Consider the following 25,297-nt stretch of genomic DNA (forward strand, 5'->3'; position numbering starts at 1 on the left):
TTGATATCACATCTTTCAGTTTTGAGTAATGCCAACTTATGTTTTACTGTGATATGCAACATTTTTTTAAATATTTTAATTAGTATCAAACGAGCATCAGGTTTATTTGATCAAAGACATTTATTAGAACGATTTACCATAATAATCATAACTTCTTAAGATGTTGAGTTAAATGAACTTGTTTCACAACTTAGTTTTTTTTTTAATTTTATTTTTTAAGGTAACCAGATTACAAGCATTTTTCAAGTAAACTAAACTTATCCGGGTTTACAGTGTAGACAAACTCTCCCAAAAACATAACCTCCTAGGCGGAGGTGATGAAGACCTGATAAAAAATAAAATCCCTGCACAAACTTTTTTTCACTTCAATGTCTTTATTTATCGCGCAACATAAAACAATATTGTGGGGTTTTTACCACATACACTATGTATTCACATAATACACCATACAGCTACAAAGAGAGAGAGAGATAGAGAGAGAGAGGAGAGAGAGAGAGAGAGAGAGACTGAACAGAAACACTTTTTTACATACTGCATCCTTGACATGAAAATAAAGAACCAAGAACAATCCTTAAACTCAAAAAGGAATGTAGCTGCCAGTTGTGTGGGTTCATTTTTTTTCTTGTATGGGCCAGGGTCGAAGTCTTCATCCTAAATCTGAAGTGTTTAATAAAGCAGTGATTTCAAAGTGGGCCATACAGTGTGAGATGCAAACGTGTCTATGTGTATGTGTGTGTGTGAGACAAAATATACAAGGTGATAAGAGAAAAGAGGGTTGAGTAAAGGAAGTGCATGTCTGGGAGGGGGAGGGGAAGAGGGAGGCAGTACACGACTTTCTATTCTTGTATTGTTCAAATATTTTAGCATTCAGTTACCATGAACATTTACAACAGACTCAAAAGATTATTTCAAAAGCCTTTGGTACGTGTGCTGTACCAAACGAGAAACCAAGAGATAAACCAAGATAACAGTCTTCATATTATTTTACTCTTTATCTCACCCTACTTTTAATGTGTTCAAGTACAGTATGGAATGGATATTGATAGAAAATGAGCTGTTTGAGCGCCTCCCTGCCCTCACAAAGAGATGATGTTTTGTGTTTAGCGTTGTAACAAAAGACTTTTCCTAAAGTCAGCACCAAGGCAGCTTCCCGTCCTGTGAAACTGCTTAAATCTGAAGAATAGATCTCTTGACATTCAAAGAGCTCAGAAAAATATTTGTGGTTATCATTTATTCCTAACATTTTTTTTTTACACAGTGAATTTTCAGGTGTAGCTTCATAGCACCAGCTGAACATCCTCCCTTCTCGTGCTCAGGAGGAGTCGCTTTTCATGAGAACCATCCACCAAACTTGTGAGACATTTAGAAATTTACAAAGTTATCAAGATATCACGTACACGTTATCCTCAGCACCCGTTGATAGACCTGCGAATGTGTGTTTGTGTGTTTAATGTGAGGCCATGCACCAGATGATGGCCCTCAAATGTGAACCTAATGATCATTTTAAATCTAACACTTTGAGTCTGCCTGTTGCAGTTCAAGACGAGGTGCATTCTAACTATGATGAGACCTAGAGCAGATAATAATGAGACACATTTAAACAAGCTGGGAGGCAATCACCTGATAGTCTAACACAACTGACAAAGGAAACTGGGCAGTTACTCGCTAAAACATTGCTCACTGATCAACCTCAGACCGGCCCTGCAACAAACAGTATAACCCTAACAATCCACTCCACAATCCCCACTCATGGTCCTGTAAATTCAGCAAGAGCAACAATATGGAAGGGAGCAGGTTAGCTTAGCTGGTGGATCAGCAGTAGGTGAAACACCCGGCCTTGCATCCCAAAGGAATCTTTTTGAACCAATTCAGACTGAAGAAAATTGTGATTTTTAGAAGTTGGACCTTGTCTGGACCGACAGCAGTGACTGTCTGTGGTCGCTGATACTTGCCTCCATAATCAAAGCACAACCTAACAAATCCAACCCTCTGCTTTGAATGTATGCAGGACAGATAATCTCATATGTGAGTCAGCTCTTTTGAATCTTTGATGCTTCCCTTTTTCTAACCGTTATGCTAAACTAAGCTAGCTGGCTTTAGCTGCGCATTTAACAGCCAGTCACGTGAAGAGTATCAACCCTCTCGTTATAGAATTGGTAGCAAAATAACTAACAGGGCTAATCAGGTTTGAGGTGAGCTTTCAGATTTGTCATTAGCTTACTGTTTAATAATGATAATTATCTCACTTCATATTGCATCAACTTTTTGATGGGAGAAGTTATCTCGGTGTGTGGAAAAGCTGCTGTGAAACATCAGCAGTCAGACGTTTTGGAGGTGTGGGGTGTTGTCCAGAGGAACCTACTGACAGATATCAGTGAATATGTCAGGTGTAGATTTATGTTACATGACTGGGCAAACCGATTTGTTTTTATAAAGTGACAGGTCCCTGTCAGGTCTATACTGACAAAGGCTACAGTACTCAATAAAAGCAAAACAGCAGTGTAACTAAGCACACAATTACACACAACACATGGGTATCAAGTGTTGTTTACTGTTGTTGAGGGCTGTCAAAGTCTTTAAAATACCCCATCGTCATTCATGGTTTAGTTACTATCCTCACCAGTTAAATAATCTTACCTAAATATTTCAATATTTACATTTCTTATCTCTCTCTTGAGAAAAAAAATAAACAAAAAAAACAAAAAACCTAAGCTTCAAGTTGTCAATAATCGGCTCTTTCTTTTTGTCATTAAAATCAAGATTAAAAGTGCTTTTATAAATCTTTTCTTCTCTATGTACAATTTGTATTAGCTATATAAAAAAGATGAAAAAAAAACAAACATCAAAGACAATCATCATCATCACCATGTAGTAATAAATAAGAGTAAAAAAAGCAGGTTAAAATGAGTGTGGAGATCCAGAGCACACAAAAGGACAAACGCATGATTCTCTGCCCTCAGTAGCATGTTGTGATCGTGACCAGTGTCTCTACAGCGTGAGGTAGAGAGCTGGAGACCCTTGGGAGAGGTAACAGGGTCTTTTCACAGATGACCAGGGCCTGACCCAAACAACCACCAGTATCCAGGAGGCCTGAGTTGAGATCCATGAGTTACTCATTTTGATTTTCAGCACATGTTGCAAGAAACCGTGAAACCATTTGAGCTGGATAGATCAAATGGTCACAGGGTTGGTGGAGTGAAAATAAAATGGAAACACAGGATCTCTGCTCAGGCTATCAACGAGTCTCTCTCTCTTTGGCTCCAATCTTTCATTCACAGACACACCCACCCACCCACACACACACACATACGTGCACACAAAGTGAGAGATTTCATGATTGAATGCATCTGCATTTGGCACCAACGCCCAGAAAAAAGTGATTCCTCAAGGTCTCCCTTTTGACTCTCACACCTAAGTTTTGGGTCTATGGGCTTGAAATGTACTAAATGACTGTGCTTTCTCTGCCACAGCAGCTGGAGGCAGAATGCATTTGTCACAAAAAACTGCAAAAACACCTCAAATGGAACCAGCTCCAGAGTCCACTGAGCATCAACCACAAGGCAGCCTCTTACCGGCTCTGTGGTGACAAGGTGCCTGCAGAAGGACACGCCCCTCCCTGCTTGAAGATGACAGCACCATGCAGGGGAGCAGCGGGCCCTTCACCAGTAATCAAGTGTAGTAGTACAGCACCAGAGTTTGTGTAGAAGCACCAAACACTGTTTCTCTCTGCTCTAACCGAGGACAGGTTCCCTAAAAGCACCTCCAGACTTCTTTCACATTTGAGCCACAACGAGACAAAGTTTAACTTCGCCTTGAGCCACGTCAGTGTGGCACATCCATGGAGAGGCAGATGGAGTTTAAGACTGCCCTCTGCTGGCCATGTATGGTTAAAACATCAAGGCAAGGCTCCACTGGCTTCAGAGTGGATCTCAAGTGCTTGCAGGTTTGTTGAAACAGCAGTCAATGCTGCCCTCTAGAGTCTTCACTGGGGAAGTGCTCATCCCAACTGTATGTTAAAGGAAGATTAAGTAGCCACCTGTTTCAACTCTGTGGGTATTTGCAGCTCTGGGTCAAATGACATTTGCAAATACTATCACTGATTTCAACCTGTGTAAAGTACCAGATATGTCCAGAAGAGCACTCATACAATAATTCATTCTGTATGTTTCCTAGAATGAGAAATGGCCCAATAAAGCAAAGATCCAATTATTCCCATCAGGTACTCCACCTTAGTCAAAACAATGATATACTTGCTAATACGAGTTGAGCCAGGTTTTAGTTAGAGCACCTAAGTACAGCATCAAGTGCCATGAAACGAAGCAGAATGAGAATCATTCAGGGCTGGAAGTTGAGCACCAGTTGAAAGGTGGAGGGGTGCAGAACCGGAGGAGAAGCATCGTCTTCAGACTAGAAAGAGAGCATCACTTTCTCATGGTGTTCTTCAAAAGGTAATTATAGCTATTTGGAGGGTGGCATTGGCTTCCTTTCAGAGTGATCTTGATGATTGTGTTTGTTCATGACTTTGGATTTTGTGTTGACTCAAAGTCACAGAACAAACACACAAAAGCAGAAACTTAGCTCTGCTTTTCAGCTGTACTCACACTGAAACAGGCTTCTTCTGGAGTCCTGTTTTTCAACTCTTAAAAGAGCTGCATCAAAAAGGAACACAAACTGTTTACACTGGGGAAAAACAGCTAAAATTTCTATCCTACCCTATGGTGGCTTTTGGTAAAAAAGATGACAGTATCAGTTCCAGACTACAAAATGTATAAAATGGGTATTAGCTGGTATAGTACAGTAGGACTGTCTTTGGTGTATGAGACAGCAGTGCTGCTGGGAAATTAATTTAATGTCTAACACAGAAATGACCTTTTTTTCAGTGGCCATAACTACAAAATCAAATTCCAGGAAATAAATGATTGTAATTTTCTTTGTAAAGGCCAAAATGTTTTTAAAAACACCACTGTTAAAGACACATTTCTTTACATGTGTGCATAAATATGGTCACGTAAATACCGCTCTGCTCTTGTGTCTGATGGACGATTGCTCCTCCTCCAAGTACAGCTGGAAGATTGACAAGAACAAATCAAATCAAAGAGAAAAGGGTAGACATTTTCCAAACATGGAAAAAGCAGAACATGTCTGAGTCTGACTGACACAGACTGATTGATTTAAAAAAATATATAACCAAAAACAATCACGTCATTAATAATAACATTAATGAAAACAGCAATAATAAAAAACAAACAAGTCTTCATTATAATAATACCTGTAATAACAACATTGACAGTAACAATAGCAATCATAATAATATTGATAATAATAGCAATAATTAGAATCATTAAAATTCTATAAACAAGAAAAAGCAATGGAGTTCCTCTCCAGGCAAAGAGAGGAAGAGCACCACAGGCAGTGTGTTTGAAGCCCAAACCACTGCCTGACATGAGGTAAAAACAATAAAAATGTCCCCTCCTCTGGTGGACTGCGGAGGGGGCAGGATGGAGAGATGCCAGACTGCGGGATGGCTGCGAGACATTCATCCAGCTCATCGCTCTCTCCGGCCCTCCACTACACCACCCTGTAGCTTTCAGTCTGTGTGTGTGTCCGTGTGACCTCAGACAAAGTGGCTATACGGCCCAGTGAGGCGGGTGAAGGCATAGGGAGACACAGTAACTATAGAGGTGGTGTGGAAAGTGGAGGCTAAACGTGTCACTGGCCCCTCCCTCTTGTCTTTAGATTGTCCAGGTCCTGGACTGGCACCTGCCGCTGTTGCCCCCCACTTGCGTTTCTTCCCAAGAGCCTTGATGTCTTCTTGTGAGAGGCCAAGGAGAGCAGCTTCCTGCTGCCTCTGCAGTGCTCGCTCTGCCAACAGCTTCATCTTGGCCTCCCAAAGAGCCAGGCCGTGCATGGGCTGGTTGAGGTTCTTGTGCTGGTAGAAGACCAGGGAGATGCGGGTGGGGTGGGAACGATCAGGCTTTTTTAGAGGCGTGGTAGCATGAAGTTCTCGGCGGGCACATTCGATCAGGATGGAACCGTGGGCTGGTGCTACTGCTACACCACCTATATTAGGATCCAAGAAGTTGTGCTCACTGTCAGAAAACACCTCATCCTCGTCTGCTTCAAACCCTTTGGTGCTCTCAATGTTCCCCTCAGCTTGGCCCGGGTTCCAGCAGGCTTGATCTGACTGCTGCAAAGCGTCAGGGAAGAGGCGACCCTCTGGGGCAGGGGAGGGGGTACTGCCTGCCACTGAACCCCCACAGGATTTCCACGCCTTCTCTTGGAGCCCGAGAGGAGTAGAGCAACGACTTTCCCCTGTCTTGGACCAGATCTTGTCAGGATAGGCTCCTGCTGGATGGCTGTGCTTCAAACCGGGGCTGTAAAGGCCCCCAGGCCCCATGGCCCATGCATTCGGCTGAGGACTGGGAGCAGGACTGGCCCAGTGCCTTGGAGTGCCTGGGCCAGGGGTTCCTGGGGTGCTTGGCTGGGGTGTAACTGAGCCTGAGTGAGAGCAACCGGGCAGTGGGGTACCTGGGTGAGGGGTGCTTGGGCGTGGGGTGGAAGGGCGTGTGGATCCTTGGTGCATGTTACCTGGATGGGCTGTGCCAAGGTGAGGGGATGGAGATGGAGAGGAGGGTAACTGTAGTGATGGTGACGGGGCAGGGGAGGCCATTAGAGAGTTGGAGCCAGGATACGATGTCCACTGCTGGGGGTACGATGAGGGCTGCCTCTGCTGAGGGTGCTGGTGAAACTGCTGCTTGTCCGGGTTCAACGATGAGGCTTCAGGACTTGCTTTCGGATTCAAATGACCTTCCCAGTTGGTGGGGACAATACTGCCATTAGGCTTGTTCCCTGGCCAGGCCATAGGCTGGGGGGTAGTGCTCGGTGTGTTGGGACCAGAGTGGCTCGGCATTTTGCCTTCATAAACAGGAACATCCATAGGCTCCTGTTTGATGACTGGAGTGCCTCTGCTGGAGGGTTCAGAGGAGACAGAGGAAGGACGGGACTGGCTGTAGTCTGCAGGCAGGGCATAAGCGCTGTGGTTAAGCTGGTTGGCTTGCTCTGGGTGATTTGGGTAGGGCTGTGCCAGTCTGGCTTGAAGGCTCTGAATGTCAGGCTTCATGTCCACCTGGTCCGTCTTGTTGCCTGCTTTGAGCACAGAGCCATTTCGCTCGTAGGTCCTCAGCTTCGGGGGGAAAAGTGCATTGCGGGGGTAGTTGTAGTAGCCATAGTGCAGATTGTGGTGGTAACCGTTAACTGGGTCTGGTGCAGAGGGCTGGCCAGTCTGGGGTAGGCCCCCTCTTGCATAGTAGGCAGGATGTGGATAGATGTTATTGAAGGGGTCTGCAGCCTGCACAGGGTATCCATCGATTGATCCGTTGAAGGGCTCTTTCTTGATGTTGGGCTTCATTTCTTGTTTCACAATTGCTAAATGTTTGAAACAAAGGAAATATTTCAAAACTGGGCTTAAAATGCATCTCAGTACTTTGTATTTAATGTCTTTAGATCAAAGTTATTTTGCCTAGTAAATCTAGCCAGCAGTCCGGACATCTTTGGACATCAGAGTTAAAATATCACATAAAAGGTTGAAGTTACCTTTATTGCCTTGGGGTTGAGGAGAACCAGTGATGCAGGTCTCAGCCTTGACCACAGTTTTTTCCGGTGTCTCCCCTGCTTGCTGCATGAGTTTGATTTTCTTCTTTTCCATGGTCGCCTTCTTGGCCTCCAGTCGGCGCTGTCTGCAAGACTTGGCAGGTTCAGGCAATTTTCGTACCTCCCGGCGGAAAGCCTGAAGCACCTGGATGGCTCCCGTTTGCATCTTCATGCGCTGCCCCTCCTCGCTGCCGAACTCGTCAGTCAAGGATACTTTGTACAAAGGCAACACATGGAGCTGCTCATCCTCAGGGATCTCCTTCACTTTTCGGTTGTCCTCTTTCGTTAAAGTGCACACCTAACAGATGAAGAAAGCAGAGAGGGATGAAGCGTAGACTTCTTTAGGACAACAGCTTAAAAGTTATGTGAATGTCGTCACATAAAAAGAACAATACATTAATTGTTTCTTTTTATTTAAATTTCATTGAAACACAAGTTTAAGAATAATGTCTTACCACTGTGCAACCATTGTAGAGATTGTGTTGATCCTTATGAGCATGGGCGCAAAAATCCATGCAAGCAGTGACTCCAGAGAAAGGTCGTCCTTCTTTCAAGCCAAGTCTGCAGTCCGGAGCCTTCGACTCTGTCTGGCACTGATGAAGAGGATGAAGATAACTTTATTTACATAATTTCTTTTTAGACAGGTACACATCTGCTGAAAGTGTTCTTTAAATTTTTTTACAAGATGTTATTCATCATTATTTTTTTTATTACTATTCTTTTTATCATCACCATGAGTTTATGACAAACCTGGTTACTGTAGGCCTGTGGGGCCAGTCGCTTGTACAAAGGAGCCACATCAGTTGCCAGATTCTGTAAGTTATCCCTGAGTTTGTCCTCCTAAAAAGCAAAAATGCAGTTCACAGGTTGGGACACAACACAGAAAATTACAAAGGTTGCTCAAAACCACCATTCTGAAGAATTCACCAACATGAAGTTTTCTTCCTGAATGCTGTAAAACTGTTGCCTTAGGCATAAGAGTTACCTCTTCAGGGTGATCTCCTTGAAGCCTGAACTTGCGTGGTGTTTTACTGCGGGCATACTTGCAGCCGTTAAAGTACATGCTCCAGGAGCAGCCAAAGGAGAAGGAAGCACCACAATATTCAGGATCTTTTCCTTGGCATGCACAGGTACGACTGCAGGGGGAGAAATTGAGCAGAGTCTGAGTCAAATTGGTACATGATGTGCAAACTGCACATGCTCCATGCACAGGAAGATGCTCCATGAACTCTGTTTGACATCATATCATATCAGACAGGAAGAGGAGATTAGGATATATGACATGGTCGTAGACATATGCACACCCACACTTTTTTGGGAACAGGTACACTACTCACACTGTTTGTGTTAACAATAGTGTCACTACACTGAAGCTGAAGGGGGAACAACTTATGTCTTGTCAAGATCAAACAGACTGTGTGAGCACATAAATAGAGCACTGAAGGGTTGGGACGCATTACATGGTCAATGATAATAGTACAAAATGCAGTTTTTAGCTTCAATCTAAGATCTCTGGAGTTTTTACCCATTGAACAGACACTTACATGGGAACATAATTAGGACACAAAGCCTGACCTAATTTTCTGTACAGTAAAACAACCACATTTTTGGTATCCTTCCATCTGTGTCACAAGTCTCCCACAAAGTTCTGTGTTGAATGTGTGCCGCATGCCAACTCGCATGTCTTCAAAGAGGATCCACAGGATACTCACTCATCATTGAGGCCACAGCGTCTGCTGGTGGGGTTGCCATGTTTGGTGAGGGTGTCACTTAGCTCGCGGTACAGCCTGTCAGCCAGGGGCCTCGGGACGCCTTCCCAAGCCAAAATAAGGATGATAATGACGGCGTTCGCACAGTGGTGGCCCGCACGGTGGCGCACCAGACACAGCAGCTTTTCTGTCTCACTTCCACGACGGATCACCTGGAAGGAAATCAAGCAACAACCTGGCTTTAAATCTATAAATGTCTTTAATTCCACGAATTTGATTTCTATGCAGAGTTACAAACACAATTAAAAAAAAAAAAAAAACAGAAAAAAAACACAAAATGATGACATTTCCATCACTAAGATCTTGACTGCTCTGATGACCTTATAATAATCCCTTTTCTTCAGAGTTAAAATGTGGAGGCCTGAGCCCTTTCACTTTTATTACACCAACACCTTTCTGTCTTTCTCTCACACACACCAACTCCCGGTCTGGATCCATAAAGTCATTAGCAGGATCTGTCAGGGGTGCCTCAGGAGGAAAGACTGGGTAGTTGTTCAAGATCTAGACCTCCTACTGATTTGATCACGGTGGGTGACAAACTTGGCCTCTCCAGGCTGCTGGACCCCTCATTAGACATCCACGCATTCAAACACACACACATACACACTGCACCATTCTTTTGGCTGATGATTTTGTCATGGGGATACACTACTACATACTGTTTCTTCCTTTCTCAGTTCAAAAATAGCCAGGCTTCACAAGTAGGATGTTTGATTTCAAGGATCTTAAAAACATCCACCGGATTACAAATATGACATCATGTGAAACCACTTACCCATTTAGCAATAGGACATCCTCGAGAGCTCTTTCCCTCTTTGCCCGTGTACGTCACCTTCTCAATGCGAATGGCATCCCCTCTCTCTCCATACCTAGAAAGAAGAGGGAAATTCAGTTTTGTGTTTATCCACTTTAGCAGTCAGTGTTTTCAGGCTTCTCCTCGAATCAAAAAGCACAAATGAATGTCTCCAAGGCTCTGAATCACCACGCTAAAATAAGAGTGCACCAAACTTAAGCCACATGTTCCTGTGTGTCAGAGCCAACGAGACAACCTCAAAAAGCACGCACCAGAAAAGAAAGCTGACCAGTCGAAGCTGTTGCATCATTCCTTCGGGACTCACATGTTTCGTTCTAAGTTACACTTGGATACATCACTGAGGCTCCAGCTGACAGGCAGCTGGATGCGTGCTCTGTGCCAGCATTCACAACAAAAACATCCAAAAGACCAGAAAAGTAAGCATGAATTTGTGTTTTGTGAATGTGTTTGATGTGGCTTACACCAAACATAAACTCAGAGAAGGAAAAACCTAATTTTTTCACTTTAAGATCTAACAGCCCAGATTAAACGAGCACAGATTGCCAAACGGTCAACCAGTGCCAATAGTTCCTCTGTGGAAAACTTTGGGCAATACATGATCAATTAAAACAGCTGGATTGTTGCATCAAAACTGTAATATCAGACACAATACAGCAGCTGGAAAGTTGGTCAATGATTTCCTTTTTTGACATAATTCATCATGAGTGCTTTATATTATATTTATAAAACTAACCCATGCATCATTCTGTTTTATTCTTTAACAGTTTAACAATCTGAACCAAAGTAGTCTGTGTTTATAGTGTTTTACAGTGTGGCAACCAAGACACATCAGCCACACTGGCTAGTGAGGAGTGTTCACAAGGCTCTGCTGAGATTCACACAGGTATGGTAGAGTAAACAAGAACCCACTACCCTCTCAGCGATGCCAGCAGAGGAACCTTCCCTTTGGATATGAGCTGCTGTTTGTGTCCACATGTGGATGCACAAGCTTGTTTTGGGTAAACACATTTCTGTTTATTTTGAGTGGTTTTCCTGTACGTGTCTGTGAACACCTACTCTGGCAAACAGAGGAGTGTTTGGAGATTATTTCTTAGCAGTCCTAATGGTGAGTGTGTGCATGTGTATGTTTCTGCAGCTCTGTTGGAGAGTGGCGGGGTGTTTCAGGGAATAATGGAGGTTGAAGGTTGCGCTGGTCTCGGGACAGGTCAGTGGGACCTGTCAGATGTCTGATCACGGCTCATATCACGTCTCCTGCCTGCCATTGTGAGAAGGTCAGCTCTGGGTAGATCCTGCGTGATAGTGAATACAAGGGGCTCTGGCTGAATGGAGATCACCCTGAGGTGGATGAGGGAGTGTGTAGGCTTTATCACCACAGGGGTGGCCAGTCCGGGTCAGGGGTGGGTCAAGGGTCAGCGGGAGACACTGGGGCCTTTACTCTTGCATCATCTCTCAAACAACAAAGAGAGGTGGTCTAAAATCCCCTGCAATCAGCCTGTGCACTTTAGCGACTAATGACAAGTTTTCCAGCTTCTTGTAGAAAAACAGGCAAATGTTTATTTCAGTTGAGTAATTAACGCTTGAACAAAGCACCGCGCCGCGATCAAGTGCCTTTGCATTCATAGCAAAATTGTGTAATTAGAGTTTTAGAAAACATGAACTCTCTTTATTCATCAGAAACAACAATAGATCATCTCTAATCAGTGCTTTTGTTTATAAAAAACAATCTTCATCACTCCCAGGAGTCTGTTTCAGATGTAAAAAAAAACAAAAAGTGTTATACTCCTGTCAGGTGTATTCTACATAATACTGAGCTCTCAGCTGAGCTCAGTTTGTCCTTGTCTAATACACTGCAGATAAAGAAGCAGTAATTTCATTGTTTTGATATGAAAGCCCAGGTTGTACCAAATATCTGACATGTATTCAATTATTCCCATAGTTACTGCTATTTATGTCAGGTCTCTTTTTATTTTTTTACATATGCATATCAGCTTCTTAATGATGTTTTATAGTTTGTTTAAAGTTGCAAACAGAGAACATTTAACCTTGCAGCAGCATTTAACCCTTGTGAAATGTCACATAAAATAAGCTTAGCTTAGCTTGATGTTAGAGCACAAAAATGTACCATTTATGAGTTGTATTTCTCTCTTCTTCACTCCCTTTAACCTGTCTTCTTTGCGGTATTATTTGTATTTTCCTTTCTACCATAATTCCTTTCATTCTCAGCTTTTATCTACCACTTCTCCTCTGCTCTGTGCTCTGACTCTGATGTGCTGATGATGCTGATACTTCCTGTTCCTCCTCCTACTGGATTCTGGGTCATAGATTCCCTGAGGATATGATGTGAGGAGGAGGGAAGTTGGAGCGGGAGGAGGAGGCAGAAAAATCAAGAGGATGTAGGAGGAAGAGAAGAAGAAAAGGAAGGGAAAGAGAGAAAGGCTCACCTCTTCTCCATCAGGTCTCGTATGGAGGCCACAGTAGGTCCAGATCCCAGGTGGTTATAGTAGGGCCCTTCATCTTTCTCGAGGATTTGTTCTGGGAAAAACACAAGTCAGGTTAGCTATTTTTAAACAAACACTTAAAACATTTCATCCTAAATCTTGAGGGACTGGTGAAACAATTTGACTATCAAACGCTGAGCCGGGCAGCAGTGGCTCTGCCAATGGGAGCTTGGCTTGTGAACCACAGAATAATAAGAACAAATCTCTGAGCAGACTAAAGGATGAAGATTCACCTCCAGGGCCTTGACAAGTTACCCCTGAACTGCTCTGGGTGCTCATCCACGTGTAGCTACCTCACTTTGACATCTCTCCATTCATGCATGTTCAGAAGATTTGTTTGTGCATCTCTGTTTGTGTGTTGGGACATGTCAGTCTGTATTTTTTGTCGGGTTTGATGAATAACATCTTGTAAATTACATCTTGTGAATTACATCTTTTCCTTCTTCTAAAACATTGAGATTGAAAATAAGAGGGGAGCAAAAACTCTGATCACAGACACCATCATGTGTGGAAAACATTGACGCCATGAACATGATCATTAAAAGTTGCTTCCACACCCAGTATCTTTTTTGACCATACCAAACTCAACATCATGTTTTGGAATTGTCAAATTATTTCTCTCAGATTCAACCTGGGTTTTTTTTTTTTTTAAGTTTTTGCACATTTATTCACAGTGCACGAGTTAATCTGTAAGCTACATGTTTTTGGTCTTGTGGATCTTTTTCACACACTGGAGCACAACTGCTGATGTCACCAAGAACAGTGAATCATTAACCTTCATTGTATGCTCTGAAATTGCACCGCTAATATCCAAGTGTATAAATGCCCACAAAGTTGTACAGCTCTGTGCAGTTTGCTTCAGTTTTTGGTTTTAAGGGGGTTGCTTAATTATATGAGCATGTGCAATGAGGTGAGTGGTGAATTATTACCAGTTATTACCAGTGTATTGTTGACTCAAGGCGTCGCACATGCAACACAAATTTTGCTGTTTATTTCCAGCTTACTTTCTTGAGTGAGCTAGCATGAAGCAGCATTAAATAAAAAGCTAACCCCTGTACTTTTTTTTAATGCAGCAATATCAAAAAACAAACATTGAAAGGCTAAAACTACAGACAGTCATCCAGATGTGGATTTTTTTTTTCTTCATTGAAGAGTCTGACCATGACAATACTTCTAAGTACTGCTGCACAATTAGCACCAGCTCACAGCAGATGGTAAATATTTTACTTGGACTGTGCATGGCACTTTGAGCCAGTGTCGAGACTAAGTTGTGTTTTATATATAAAAAAGGTTCATTTGAATAGAAAGAGCAAGTTTTCTACAATTTAATGCACAATACCTTATCAAACTGAATGCACACAGAGATGTTTCTCTGCTCTACAGCACAGTTTGTGCTCATTTAACCCTTTGTACATGCTTTGTGCATTAGACAATGTCTCTGTCTCTTTGTGGCAGAATCCAAACAATGCTTTTGTGAATCAGGCCCTCAGTTCTTTAAGAGCTTTGAACATCAAACGTGTTTTATTTAGAGTATTTTGGGACAAACATCCTTTTTGAAGCTGAAACCAAGTCATAATTACAAAAGCATGCGACTGTATTACTCATCACAAGCTACAGGCTACAAACACACACATGAACTTGCATACACTCACTACACACAGACAGTAGACTGAGATTGTGGGTGTGTTTCTTGTGTAAAGTAGCTCTTTAAGGCAGTGAAGACAAACTGAGGTTATGTTAGTGTAAAGACAAAGAGAAATGAGTGATCTTTGTGTACATTTATGTTCGCACAATGTTTAAGTTTACGTCTCAGTGAAGAGGTGTATTTAATCTTTGTCCTACATGTGCCTGTGGTTGATATTAAGTCCCATGACTGCAGAGCTTGGTACAGTGTAAGGACTTTGTGATGTTTGGCTCAGTAACAGCTTGCTGAACAGGACTGTGTGGAACATAGAGCTGTGCTGCTCTGGCTTCTGTACATATTATTACTCTATCAAAGAGTGGTACACACCCTTCACAACAACACCAGCTCAGTGCTTTAAATGCTAATGCTCTACACTATCAGCTAGTAATCTGAAATGTGGACACACACACCCAGTGGCGTGTGTATCTGTTGCTCAGAGGTAATATGAGGTCACATTCCCTGTTAATGCAGGGAGGCACCGAGGCGTGGCTCAAAGCAGGAAGTGGAGGAGTCACAGTGAATTCTTGTGTGGAAACTGGTTTAGTGTGCATTTGTGTCATAGTAAGGGTGTATTCTGTTTCCACGTATGTCTGTGTGTGTGTGTGTGTGTGTGTGTGTGTGTGTGTGTGTGTGTGTGTGTGTGTGTGTGTGTGTGTGTGTGTGTGTGTGTGAGAGCCTCATTGCATTGCAGCTATGCTAGTAGGAGTTGACTGGCAGTGTGTGACTGAGTCCCACTGAAGCTCCTTGTTGTCTGCCTGTTGTTACTGTTAGTAAGAGCACACAGCTAACAAGTGTTTCGCTGCAGCTGCTCTCCCCCTGCTGTGCAATCATTTCCAGTGTTTGGGGACAGTAAGGGTCCATTTCTAGAGCTTAATCCTTCACAGCTTCACTGCCCAACTGTTAAAACTGCAGGTAATGTGGCTGTAACTCTCATTATGCATCTATTTCTGTTTAAGAAAGTTTTTTTTGTAAACCATCTAATTTTACCCTAACCCTCTGCTAACATTTTTTTAAGTAAAAAGAGTAAAACCTTAAGTTTTTAAGTAAAAATCTTTTACATTTAAAACAAAGTCGGTGTCTCGAATAGTTAAAAAAATAATAATAATAATCTATGCAGCGAAAATATTTCTTGGAAGTAGTGAACAATACATGTCCTTTCATATCTTATCAAGAAGTGTCTTCTTTTTTACAAACAAATAATTGTACCAACTCCATGGGACCAACCTCTCTCTGGCTCACAAAGACCCTGTCCTGCACTGGTGCCTCACACTGTCACAGTCTGGGTGTCCCAGTGACACACTCTGATACACACACACACACTATTAGAGACAATCTACAGTCATCCAAACAGAGGAGCTGTGTTGTAGGGGGACTGAAAGCCTTACACTAGACCTGCATATCTAAATTTGTGAAGCATATACCTTGAAAGTGTTATCTTAACATTTAGAAAATATTTTCCCTTAGAAGTCATCCATTTAACATTTGCAAGACTTCTTACGGCTAAAATGGGTGTAGGAATAAATATAAAATCTTGACGAAGTGATAATAAGATTGTATTGGAGGGTAAATCAAGTTTCTCAACTGTCAGCTCACAGCTAGCAAAATGCTAGTGCAGCATGTTTGTGACATTCACCTCGTTTCTCCATGCACACAGGGGAAGACACTGGCATACAGACTTACCGACACAGGTACAGGTGGGGAACTCTGCTTGCAGATCCTTGGATGGTGTATCCAGCAGTGTCTTTGTGGGGCTGTCCAGGTAGCGAAGAGGAGACTCTAAGAAACCTCTGAGAGACGGAGAGGAAGGCAGGCCGTCCTTTGTTGGCGTGTCCTCTCCAGCGTAGCATGTTGTGGAAAGTACAGCTACATCCCCCGAGGCTTCAATCTTCATGCGTTTGGGCAGTGGAGAGCCCGGCATGCTGAACCTCTCCTCTAACACAGTGGGCTGCTGCTGCTGCTGCTTCTCTAGAATGGTATCCTGATTCAAAGAGACATGTTGGGCACCCTCATACAGCTTCTTCATTGGATTCTCAGTGGACGCCTGGCTAAAGGTGTCTTGGGTTGGAGTCCCTGTCTCATCTTTACTCACGACCATCTCACGATCATTTGGTTGAGGTGTGGAGCTGGCTTGAGTGGTCAGAATAGAAGACTGGGATGTTGATGTAGGGATAAGGTTTTCAGGATGAGTAAGGGGGTGATGTCCCATCAGAGGAGCTGTAGCAGTCTCTTCCATGGGCTGCCTGGCAGCTGCCTCAGGTGCAGAGTCCCCAAATTCAGCCTCAAACTGGCGAATCAGTTCTTCATACTTGGGATCTATGTTGATGAGGCTTGGTAACTGTGATGTGCTCAATGGAGAAGTGGAGGTCTGAAGTGTGGTGGTGCTGGTGTTACTGGGGACCAGGCTGCCTGTTTCGTCTGACTTTGCATGGGCTACAGGGGCCCCGTGTGGGGGCAGATGGCCCATGAGGGCTGGAGCGTTTTCTGACAGAGTGGAAACAATGGAAGAGGGGGTTATTGAGGAGTTGGAAATAGATACCTGAGATTGGGCTGGGGCAGAGAGGCCTGCAGCAGCAGCCTGAGTGGAGTCACTGTGGAGGGGCAAAGGAGGGGGACAACCTGGGTGCAGGCTGGTCAGGGCCGGGGCTCTGTCCATCATGAGGACTGGTGGTTTTTGTACTGTTATCTGAGACTGAGGCAGGAAGGTTGGCATCGAGGCTTTCTGCTTGGTCTTCTTGATGATTATCTGTTTGGGTTTGGGAATGGGAGGGCCTGAAAACATCCCACTCATAGCTTTTACGACAGGAGATCCTTGGCTGCTCTTTTTCTTTTTGGGTTCCTTGGGTTCCTGTTTGATTGCAAGATGTGGCAAACCTTCTACCTCCATCTGTGGCCACCACTTTTTCAAGTTTTGGCATGCCAAAGGTACACAAGGGCCTGCAGAGCCGACGCCAGGGGAGTGGTTAGAGAAGAGGTTTCTCTTGTAGTGAAGGTGCTGTTGCAGAGCTGCCTGAGTGGAGTGGCTTATGGCTGCTTGGCCAGGAGACAGAGGAGTGCCGGGATAGTGCTGACTCTGCTGCTGACAATTAGCCATGCCATAATGTCCCATGGAGGCAGTGTGGTGATAGTGGTCACCAGAGTCTGGCTCTTGCTTTATCCGGGCCAATGCTTGGTTTTCCTGGGGCTGGAGACCTCCATTCTGGCTCATTCGGAGCTGCTGTGCGACTGGAAGCTTGAAAGGAGCGTTGCTGAACTTGCCACTGGTGTCACCAAGCAGCTGTTTGAGCTCTGACATGGGGTCTGAGTTACTTTGAGGTGCAGCTGCAGAGTGAGACTGGAGCTCAGACTTCACACACGTCCATGGGTTTTTCTGTGCAGACCCTCTGCCTGAGCTCTGCTGCCACTGCTGTGGATTAGAGTTGAAGCCTGGATGTTTTCCCTGACTTGGGAAGGGAGAGGTAGAAGATGGGAGAGGGGTAACATGGGGTGGCTGGCCCTGGGATTGGGGCCTGTGATGCTCACAGGACACCGAGGCCTGCTGGCTGGTGTGTGTTCCTGGAGGGACGGATTGAGAGCGGGAGGAAGAGTGAGGGCTGGGGTAGGGGGAGATCAAGCCAGTGCCGTTGGGGGGCGGAGACTGGAGGCTCTGGGGTTGTTGGTGGTGATGGAGGTTGCTATTGTAAGGGGATGGACTTGGAGAGCTTGAGGCTTGGGGACCAGTACCAGATAACTGAGTCAGGGCTTCTATGGCGATGGCTGTCTGCAGACTTATGTTCTTTTCCTTGGCTATAGAAAGCACCTGGGGAGAACAGGGGATTGGAGGTTTGGGGCAGGGCACTTGATTTGTGTGAGAGCCTTGAATTCCCTGTTGCTGCTGGGGGAGTGATGCAGAAAAATGATGGCCACCATTCATTTGGGGGAAGGGCTGAGGATGATGTTGCAGATGGGGTTTAGGAGGATGAGGCTGTAATTGTGGAGGACCGTCAGTCATCTTACAGGCACCTTGATCCTCATTGGATGCCAACTTTATCTTCTTCTCCAGCCACTCAAGGTAGTCTGGACAGTCAGGCCCATCACAGTTGCAGTTTGGGGGCTTATTTCCATGCTTGGCTTGGCTCAGTGCTGTTTGCAGGGTGTTCAGGTCTTCTGGAGGTTGGCAGTTACCTCTAGGAGTCCCTGACAGGACTCTAGCCTGAGCCCCCTCTACACCCATCTCCTGGGTGAACTTCTCATAAAGCTGGGCTGTGTTAGGGGGCACAAGGCAGGAGGAGGAGGAAGAAGGAGGCAGGGAGCCAGCAATAGCAGAAAAAGCCACCAGGTTGTGAGCATCCTCCATGTTTGCATGGTGGGCAGGCTCACCAGTGGATGTGCCGCTGCTGCCGTTCCAACATGGTTGATGAGTGTCACTGACCTTGCCATGTCCTGACACCCACTGTCTTGGGGGTACACTTCCAGCCCTCTGTTGCCCCGTTTCCATAGAGGTCTCTTCATTGTTTGGGTAGGAATTCACCCCATTGGCCAATTCCAGGCTCAGCGCGCCTTCCTGGAGGCGGTCATGTGACCCAATTTCCATCTGGCCTCCACTTCTGGGGCCATCCACTGAAGTGACTTCACGAACAGTCTGAAAGACAGAGGAGGAGATGAAGCTGTCAGAATTGAATGAGGACTGAGTACCTGACAAACAGCATCAATATCAGCCTCTCTTTTCCTCACTCTGAGCTTATATCCAGAGTTTCCATATCACCTCTGACAAATACACACGATACAGGTCAGCAGAGCGAGGGAAAAAACCTCTGAGGAGTGATCTCTGAGTTTTGCAGGTGTGTCACAGGTCATGAACACACTGCTCCAAGTCAGTTGGACTATGCAAAGCAGGCAGTTCAAACAGTACGTCAGCGAGTGACAGAAGTGAAATTAAATTTCAACAGAGGCAAAGAAAACTACACACAAAATGTAAAATTATATAGGAGACTCATTATTTCAAAGCAAAGTTTATTTTCCAGAGCTTAAAAAAGCTGCAAACTGACAGTAAACCACTAATCTAAAAGTCAGCAGTGAAACTCCCATTGGCTGTAAAGAGGATCTTCAACCCAAGAACAACATTCAGCCAAAGCAGACTTTAAAAGGCAAGCCTGATGCTTACTGTCTGAGAACCAGGAGGTATAGAAATAAAATAAACCTGTGACAGGGAAAAAGATGGAAGAATGGGGCTAATAATAGTCAAAGTCAGTGTTTAAGAATAGCCTGCCCAGATGTTTGGTTGAGACAGTTGTTTAAGCAGAAAACTCACATTAAGAGTTAAACTGACACTGTCCTCAGAACATTTGGTAGTTTGTCTCTGCATGGGAACTGTCCATATAATCACCAGGGACAGCTTGACACACATCATTTAATGAGTATGAACAAATATTTAAGAAACATTTAAAATATGTAATCACAAAAAGGGAAGCGTCTCCTAAGGTGAAGTGAGGTCGCGCAATAAATGTAATGTTGTGACGAGTGATCTAAACCTGTTGTTCCTAATAAACGTCAAGAGCTAACTTTGGAAGTCATAAATCACAATCTAATAACACTTTGCTGACTGAGTTGGCTGCCTTGCAAAAGACAAATCGATAACATGTGCCAGTGTATGACAAATATATGATATTGACAAAATAACTTCCCAACTGAGGCAGTACAATGGTGCTAAAGAGCAACAGCTAAGACATCATGTGCTGTGAAACTGGTATAAAGCTCTCTTGCAATTTAAATGCTTTGGCCTTACACAGCTACACACCGAAATAGATTTACAAATGATGCTTGAATTTTCTTAAAGGTCTCAGAAGAATTTCAGTGATCAATACAGAAAATAAAGCTACAAATGACCCTCCCTGATATTTGGCAAACCCCAGACTAACTCATCATCTGTGACTCTTACTGCATCTGTAACAACTAAACTGCACCTGTGTCTAAGTTGACTTGTTTACTTCTGAACAGCAGCACGAGTTGGCTGTGAGACCTTCTCTAACACTTGGTCACACCAATCAGAAGCAGATCACAAAAGCCACATATCTCACTTCCTCCCTCTGTGTCGCCATTGGGATGATTACAACATTAGTGGTTACACTGAAAACTGCAAAGACATCACCTCGTCCTACTTGTGTCAAATGACCTTTTAAAGCATTCTGGTGGTTTTGATATTCTGAGGGAAGGGGGAGGAGGTGTTTGAAGGACTAAAAAAAAAGGAAATGTGTAGAAACTGAAAAAAGTTTTTCTGCTGTGTTGAACAAAATTAGTAATGGTAGTATAAAGCAGATCATGTGTGTCATATTCAGTTTTTAACTCAGGTTAATGCCCTGATTTTATAATCAAATGAGTGTGGAGAAAAACAAAGAGGATCCAAGGGCAGGCTCAGAAATCATTGACAGAGTTGTGACTAAAGAGTGTATTCTTCCAGACCTAACAGCTTTAAGAATAAGAGCAACAAGGGCAGACTATGTTGACACAGTTTTGTGTCAGCACAAATACTTCATGTCTAATATTTTAAGTCTTAAGCCTCTGTGTTTACAGTCAGACAAGACACCTTAAACAAGCCACTAACTTGATGCTCAATTTTTCAGAAGATTTGTCTGTAAAAACACGACTGTAAAAAATAAAATGAGACAAGCTAAATCCTCAACTGAAAGACACAAGATAACCATGATCTGACCTCAAGCTGTCCTTTAAGCTCCCACCTCAATCTGTTAAATCTTGATCATTACAGAGAAGTTTTCTGTCTGTAGTTTCCTCAGGGTATGACAGTTGAAGTGAGCCTGATGTCCAGTTTCCCCGTCATTTGAATATTATTGAAATCAGCCTTTGAAGCTGCTAATTACTGGACAGGCAGCATGTTCGACTCTTTTAAATCTACCTTCTGCAGCGTAAGTCTGCTGGGGGTCCCAGGGGGGTGGTGGCGGTATTGCTAAGATGTAATGCGGGGTTTGATGGGAGGGGGTCAGTGGGGTGGCAGTGAACAGCCGGCATGCAATACGTGAGAGGCCCCATGTCTGCGCTATCAGTGGCATCACAGGGAAGAGGAAAAGGGGGGTTGGCTGTGAGCGGCAGTTATGAGAACTGCAGTGTGTTGAAACAGAAACTGCAACACTGCACAATCAGACAACCCACAATCACACACTATCAGTCACACAGACACGCTTTTCCTCTTCTCCTTACAGACAAACAGAAAAAAACAGTCACGTTGGTTTAAAGCACCTGAACGCTCAAAGCTCCACTTGGCTTTACTCATACTGTGCCGCACACAACACAAGAGCTTCTTCTATACAACAAACTTTCAAAGACAGGCTGAAAGCTATGAAAGTTTTAAACCTTGATGAACTTTTTCTGAGTCCAGGATTGTAATTCTGCGCTCACACCTGCACCTGTGCTTGCACCTCTGGCTGCACAGACCACGTGCTTTGACAAATATTTACACTAGGACAGAGTCTGTGATCTCTTCAGGATCCTATCTAAATCCTATTTTGTCATTTTATTCCAGGCAGAGAAACACACTTCAGTACAACCCTGACACATAATTAAAGCATCAACACTAAACTTGGTCAGATTGTTGCAGAACCTGTTTGACATCCGAGTCTCTGAGCCCTTTAAACAGAGAGGAAATCAAAGGCTGTTTAAACACTGACAGTGTAAAAAAAACAGGGAGGAGACAAAATGTGTAGAGATACTAAGGAGGTGAGGAGGCTACAGTCAAGCTGAACTTGTGAACAGACAGCTGGACCAAAATCTCAGATGTAACCCCCTCCCCCCTCTGTTATTAAAAAAAAGAAGAAAAAAAAGGAGAAAGAAAAAATCCTGGCTCTTGTCCTTCTCCTTCATCCCCCACCCCTTCCTCTGCTGCTGTGCCAGGCAGGAACATGAGGAAGAATCCCTGACAATATGAAGCCGGCTGAAGGCAGAGCAGGAGAGGCAGCGACGCATACTTACGTGGTCCTGAATGTCCAGATGAGACTGCCGGTCTGAGAGCACAGAGCAGAAAAGGAGACGGAGGGGAGCATGAGACTCGCTTGCCGGCACAGCAGCTCACGAGCAATCCGGTCCTGTTTGGTTGTATTCCTTTTTATGTCTTTCAGTCTGTGCGGCACACAGACGGAGCGAGCACCAGAGTACACATGCATTCACACACGCACACGCAGCCAGCCGCACAAACACAACACACCTCCCCCCAGCACGGCACGCTCGTTTCTCATTCTCTGCCACTTCTTATGGCCGACGCTCTCTGTTTTCTCCTTTTTCCTTTCTCATTATCTCTGTCTGCTCCTCCCTTCCCTTTTTCAATATCCTCTTTCTTTCTCTCGAGTACACATGCAGTCGGCTTCTCTTTGCAGCCTCCACCTTCCCCCTCCCCTCTCCTTCCTCCCTCCCTCCCTCCCTCATTCCCCTCCCTCTCACGCAGCCTCTCCCTCCATCTCCTCTCTCTCTCGTCAGCGTGAGCGAGCGAGAGGCCATTATCTGAGCCGCAGCGGGCACGTACGATGGAATGGAGGAGTGTGCAGTGAGCAGAAACACAGAGAGCTGTGAGGGATAGTCGCTAGCAGCGGCAGCCTAGGAAACAGCACAGCGCAGCAGAGCTCTTACCAATGAGAAACCTCTGTCTCTGCCTCCACGCCCTCCAACACTCTTTGCTTTATTGCATTAGATTATCCACCACATAAGGCTTTGCTCTGTTTGTTTATCCACTAATGCCCAGTGTAGACATTTTTAGCTATGAGGGTGACTCTCTGTGCAGAGGCGAACCAGCGGCTTCGAAACGAAAACACAACCCAGGACGTAATCTCAATGAAAAAGAGAAAGGAGCAAAATGAAGACATGAAGCGCTGCTCGTTTTCGCCTTCTGCAGATGGATCGGGTCTTCTTTATGGAGATTGTGTTACATGTTTGAGTATCTAGAGTCAGCTCATCGTGGGCCAAAGCAGACGGCAGCGATAACTGTATTTTGGTTTCTCTTTCTTTCAGTACGAATCACAACTGCAGCCGATTCCTTCCTTCAAACCCAAAAAGCACCAGCGTTTAACAGTAGCTCCTCCCGTAAGGCTGCATGCACGTTAAGGAGAGAGGTTGGGTAATGACGAAGGAGCTGGCTCCTTGGTGCTCTTCCTGGCCCTTCCTCCCAAATGTAGAGGAAACAGACGTGATGGAAGGTTTCTGACTGTAGAGGGTGACAGTCGTTTATCGACACTCTGCGTCCACACACAAACCAACAAGAGCTGGAAATTGGAAGATCATTGGCCCAGCGATTGCACTGCTGGATGATATCAACAGAGGCAAAGAGCCTGACAACAGCTGATGACACATCAGAATCAGGCAGCAAGAGGACGAGAATGGATGATGAGATGAAAAAAAGAGGGAAGACAAGAAAAAGACAACAAGGAAAAGACAACAGCTAAACGAAGGAAAGAGTCGCTCTTTTTAACGCGACTGAAACTGTTGTGGCTGTGGAGATGAGGTTAAAGAGGATCAGCCGGTCGGTACCACACACAGACAGCAACTGCAAGTTATCAACCCAAAACAGTTCATCGGCAACGAGCCTACGATCCTCTCCTGTCCGCCAGCCTTCAATGATTCTGTTCTCCTCACCATTGCTCTTCCTTAGCATCACTGTCATTATCATCATCAACGTCCTGATGATCTCAGGCTGTTTCCACTCGCCCACTTGCTGGCTGACTGGCCTTGTGGTGTCTCCTCTCTTCTCTCCAACATTGCTGGAGTTTTTGGAGCAAATTTAAACAGGAGGAGGAGCAGAAAAACATGGCCGTCTCTCCCGTGCAGATCGCTGTCAGCTCTTGCGTTGTATTTTTCTCTTATGTTTCTGAGCATGTGCCGACTTCACAGCGCTGTGGCCGGATCAACTTGAGTAGCCTTCCCCTGCCTCCCTTACTTTGACTTTCCCCTGTTTCTCTTCCTCTCTCCTGATCTCTTATTCTCCCTGGCTTTGTCAAACTGTCTCTGCCTCTCTCTCTCGGTTAGTCTCTCTGTTTTGTTTCCTAAGCTTTTCCCTCTTCTAGCATAGCTTATTGCATTACCGCTCCAACACAGTCTGACGCAGCCTCTCTCCGGCCCTGTAAATTGAACACTGTCCGTCTCTCTGTTGCCACACTTATTCGTATACACACAGATGAGCGTCAATCCCAAAGAGAAACCCGGCGCAGCCTAAGCTGTCTAAGGGAAGGAGAGGAGAAGTAGAGCATTAGGTCATGTGACCAGGGAATGCCAATGAGCAGGAGGGAAAGCAGTGAGCAGGAGAGGTAGGAAACATGTGGCGGTGACGTAGCTGCGTCGTCATCGTCAACATCACCATCATCAGTGTCTCCCACCAGGTTGCTCGCCTTCACCACTAGGTCGGATGACACAGCGTGCCCACATCCTGCTCTCGCCAACACCACACACCAACGGACACTTCAAAACATGCTCTTTCATTTCCCCGACTCACTGCTCCTTGCTTCCTCCCCCGGCTGCAATGACACAGCATTTAAGCTCAAGCCCTGACTTAACCCCTGAATCACATGTTCTCATCACACAGTTAGAGAGCCTCTGAACACAACAGGCTTTTTCTATCCTCTAACACTGAAGCTTTCATAATGTGATCCCACTCTGTAAGTCATACTCGCTATGCTGCACACGCTAAAAACAATCTTGTTCAAGTCTAAAAGCAGAGATAAATAGAGGTTGTAAACACGTCATTGCAATCAAATCCAAATGAAATACATCGCACGCCTCATTTGAAGCTTTTGGTTTCAATGAGCATCAGAAAATAAATCAGCTGTCGTGGTGACCATAAATAAACTGTAACAGAATATAACTCACTGGAGTAAAAGTATGCGCCGAGTCAACGTGTCACAATCCTCTTACACGT

General features: G+C 44.6%; 1 protein-coding gene across 4 annotated transcripts in view; it reads right to left on the bottom strand.

Annotated features, from left to right (window-relative positions):
- Positions 1–190: 190 nt before the first annotated feature.
- tet3 (tet methylcytosine dioxygenase 3) overlaps positions 191–25,297 on the bottom strand; it is a 33,642-nt gene continuing 8,535 nt past the window's right edge. For 3 of the 4 annotated variants that reach the window (XM_074669479.1, XM_074669478.1, XM_074669476.1), the window contains 9 exons: positions 16,096–19,033; positions 12,675–12,765; positions 10,195–10,288; positions 9,363–9,571; positions 8,636–8,786; positions 8,401–8,490; positions 8,106–8,243; positions 7,594–7,948; positions 191–7,425 (listed from right to left, as the gene is read on the bottom strand). In XM_074669479.1, coding sequence (XP_074525580.1) covers positions 5,615–7,425; positions 7,594–7,948; positions 8,106–8,243; positions 8,401–8,490; positions 8,636–8,786; positions 9,363–9,571; positions 10,195–10,288; positions 12,675–12,765; positions 16,096–18,985 — 5,829 coding nt within the window. In that variant the 5' untranslated portion in view covers positions 18,986–19,033 and the 3' untranslated portion in view covers positions 191–5,614. Of the gene's footprint in view, positions 7,426–7,593; positions 7,949–8,105; positions 8,244–8,400; positions 8,491–8,635; positions 8,787–9,362; positions 9,572–10,194; positions 10,289–12,674; positions 12,766–16,095; positions 19,034–22,371; positions 22,776–25,297 lie in introns of those variants that run through there. The other variant, XM_074669477.1, reaches the window with a different exon arrangement.

Source organism: Halichoeres trimaculatus, unplaced genomic scaffold (assembly GCF_033239565.1).
Source record: "Halichoeres trimaculatus isolate MK-OKI-2021-1 unplaced genomic scaffold, fHalTri1.1 fHalTri1_scaffold_5, whole genome shotgun sequence".
NCBI lineage: Eukaryota > Metazoa > Chordata > Actinopteri > Labriformes > Labridae > Halichoeres > Halichoeres trimaculatus.